The sequence below is a fragment of the Centropristis striata genome, chromosome 11 (assembly GCF_030273125.1).
Source record: "Centropristis striata isolate RG_2023a ecotype Rhode Island chromosome 11, C.striata_1.0, whole genome shotgun sequence".
Taxonomy (NCBI): Eukaryota; Metazoa; Chordata; class Actinopteri; order Perciformes; family Serranidae; genus Centropristis; species Centropristis striata.
Genome location: NC_081527.1, coordinates 16,362,648 through 16,366,225, shown reverse-complemented (window position 1 = coordinate 16,366,225; position 3,578 = coordinate 16,362,648). Strand labels below are relative to the sequence as shown.

The following is a 3,578-nucleotide window of genomic DNA, read 5'->3' as shown; positions in this document are numbered from 1 at the left end:
TAACATAATACCAGCTATTTTTCTGAGGAGAAAAGCAGACATGCTATTAGGGAGCACTTTCCTCCATTACTACCCACAGCCTACTCATCATGTAGTCACATTATTGATCCATCATTGTAAGGGGGAAATGCTGCAATATAAAATGTTGGCTGTGCCTGCCACATCCAGTAAAACAATTAGTCCATCTTGTGATTTTTTTTTTTTTTTTTTTTTAACACTTTCAGTCACTTAACAGCCATATGTCTGATATTCTATCACAAACATCAGTATTGTTTTGCCCAATACATGCAGATATCCAAGTCTAAACCCTTTTTTTTTTTTTTTTTTTACATTTTTTACAAGGGCAGGAATTGACTGATACTGAACATTCACTGATCTATATGTTTTATTCTTTATTTAAATGGTCAGAAAATGACTGATGCCTTGCACTTACAGAATACTAATCAGCCTAAATGGACATCAACCAAAGCATTGCAGCCTTTTAAATGAAGACCTGACTCGACCTCTTAATGTACATGAGTATTAATATTGCAAATGGAAATTCTCTGCGCCCTTGCCAACGAAAACATTTAGTTATTTAGGTTTGGTTGTGTCAGCACCTCGGACAGCGCCCCTCATTGTCTCCGTCAGTGGGCGTGTTGAGCGCTGTCCACGGTTCTGAAACGTCTCCTGTGGCTTCACTGTCCCCTCCCACCTGCATGATATATCACAGGGTTACCTGTCAGCGCTGCAGACAGGGCTGGTCGATCTCCTGGGCGCCTGTTTACTTCCACGTCCAATGAAAAAGCTACTTTATGCAAGATTACGAGTTGCTGGACGGCATCAATAGACCCACTAAGTGCATAATAAATCAAGGGCACGTTGAAGTACACTTAGGAGTTAATTTCTAGCTCATTAGCATATTCATATGTTGCAGAGAGGCATCCGGCTGTCTGCGTAGTCCCAATTGTCCTCCGCTGAGTGCTGACTATTCCATGAACATTTGGACGTATCGTTTTGTTTCAGATCCCGTCTTTTTGGGGAGTTTTTCTGGGTATGTTGATGATGGCTGTGCATCAACGTTTCAGCCAACGCATCTTTCAGCGTATTAAGTGAATTGCTCTGGCCTGCACCCTTTTTTCTCCAAAGCTTGACCATCGAGTTTCACAGGATCATTTCTCCCATTTTAAAAGCCACAGCGATGCTTTTCTACAGATGCCAAACAGTGACGGCGTTCACGGTTTGCTTTCTTGTTCGCACAGTCGTTTATTCCATCCGAAAATGTGGCCAAGACATTTGTCACGATGACCAGGTCTGCTGCGCGCAGGGAAACAACACCATCGCCGTCACCTGTTGCAAGCAGTTCGTGGACAAGACCTACTACAACATCGCTATGGTCACCCGGAAACTTTCCGGGGTGCTTATAATGCTGCTACTCTTCGCTGTGGGATACTTTGTGCAGCGTATGTTGTGTTCCAGATCCCGGCAGCTCACCCCGCCTAACGGTGGACACCCGACCGTTACCACATCACAGGAGCCGCTCATGGAGAGCACCACACCGGACAGCCTGAGAGATCCGGCTCCTGCTGCTCAGCTGCCTTCATACGAGGAGTGCAAACGCCTGCCTACATATGAGGAAACAGTGCGGGATCATGGGAGCAGAGGATGGCCGGAATCCAGCAGGGGACAAGCTACATGACAAGGACGCCAGCTGGATGAAAAGGGGTCTCACTGAATGACTTTCAACACTTGAGGCTGTGTTTCATGTCGTTAGAATGGATCTCAGGACGCTGCTGCTGCTGCTGCCTCAACTATGTGCCTCTGTGCAAGAACATAATGTACACTGGCAAACGATTTAATCTCCCATTGCTCCATTTGTTCCAAGGAATATATCGGCAAGTGCTCAAGTTTGAATATATTTTCTAATGGGGCATTAATAAATGGCTTTGCTAGTATTAAAAATTATCTATAGTAATACTTTATAAATGAGTTATAAATCATCATTAACAACAACTTTGGGGTTGCCATATCGTAAAAATCGTTTTTATTTCTTGCTTTATAGCTTTTTATATCCTCACAATTATCTTGAAATAAACACAACATTAACAGTTTAGCATTTACCACCACAGACTGGGCGGATTATTGACTCATGATCATGATTTATCAACATTTATAACTACATAAAGCACGAGCCAAACTTCCTACAGCAATGTCTTTATCACATTCTTATCTGCTGATATTGATGTATCAGCGAGTTGCCTCTATAAACCCAAGCGTTTAATGTTAAAGGCTCAGTAAGATGAAGGAATTATGTTTAAGCTGAAATCATTTCTACAGTAACTTATTGTGTATTTGTGGTGCTCAGCGTTGGTTCTAATACACACAGACTTCATGGTATCTTGTGTTCCCTGCAGTATTCATAACAGTGTCATATGAAAGAACGTAATATTTTCAGCTTGAAAAATTCTGCATTCAGATAATACACATGCGCAATAAAGAACTAAAAGGTGTGACCTCTTTAATTACAAATTATTTGTTGTTGCTATAAAGGAATTCAGATTTACAAACTCATTTGAAAATGATTTCGCCATATTGTCAATGATTTGGAAACTATACATCTCACATAAATAAATCCAGCTGTTTTATTTGACCATTTGGACCACCCGACTGAAAGCCTCTTCAACTCCAACTCCCGTCGACGCGGAACAAGGCTGCACGAACCAGTCCCGGCCTGAGCAGATCTTCTTCAGGTTCAATGTGTCTTTGAGTTCAGTGACGGTCAGAGCTCCGTTCACGTCCTGTTTGTTGGCGAGGAGAATCAGCGGTCGGCCCCGCAGCTGCTCGCTCCTCAGCGTTTTCTCCAGCTCCCTGCGCGCCTCCTCCAGACGCTCCCTGCTCGAGCTGTCCACCACGAACACCACCGCCGCCGCGTCGTGGTGGAAACTCGTCCAGTGTTCGCGCATCTTCCCCTGACCACCGACGTCCCACATGGTTACGGCGAGGTTCTTCCTGTTCTTCCTCGCCTCGAACATTTCCACGTTGAATCCGATGGTTGGCACCGTGCTCACACACGCGTTGTGTTTGAGTTTGTAGAGGAGAGTGGATTTCCCAGCGTTGTCCAGGCCCAGGAGGAGAACTTGGGCTTCTGGTTGTTTAGATCCTCGCAGCCCCATGGCGGATATAAAGACAGTCACGTCAAGTGGGATAGGCACATCTTCCACTTACAATGCTCTTTTGACGCAGTGTTTGCTTAGTGCGTTGCCTGGAGTTTAATAGATAAGCCATTGCTGACTATAACTCACCGATAAGACGCCGCAGCTGGGGCAAAGTTTGTACCGTGTTTATATGCGCAGTAAAAGTTATGCAAAGTTATTGCAACTGTAACAACAATATTGTTCATATGCGTGTTGTGCATGGACGACGTGCTGATCTCGTAGGTCACTAAAAGGTCATCCTAAGTCTGGAAGACATTCTGCTACTTAAATTCATAGTCTGAAGGTGCATTGAGAGAATTATCAGATACATTCTTATCAAAAGTTTTTTTTATTGCTGTTGCTTGTTTCTGGGAAAGTATGTTGCTGTAAATATGATTTCTGAGA

The 3,578-nt window shown here is 43.8% G+C and overlaps 1 protein-coding gene across 1 annotated transcript; it reads right to left on the bottom strand.

The window, feature by feature from the left end:
- Positions 1-2,480: 2,480 nt before the first annotated feature.
- LOC131980863 (ADP-ribosylation factor-like protein 14) lies at positions 2,481-3,343 on the bottom strand. Its single transcript, XM_059345172.1, has one exon. The coding sequence runs from the start codon at positions 3,150-3,152 to the stop codon at positions 2,622-2,624; it is 531 nt and encodes a 176-aa protein (XP_059201155.1). The 5' UTR covers positions 3,153-3,343; the 3' UTR covers positions 2,481-2,621.
- Between the last annotated feature and the right edge of the window lie 235 nt (positions 3,344-3,578).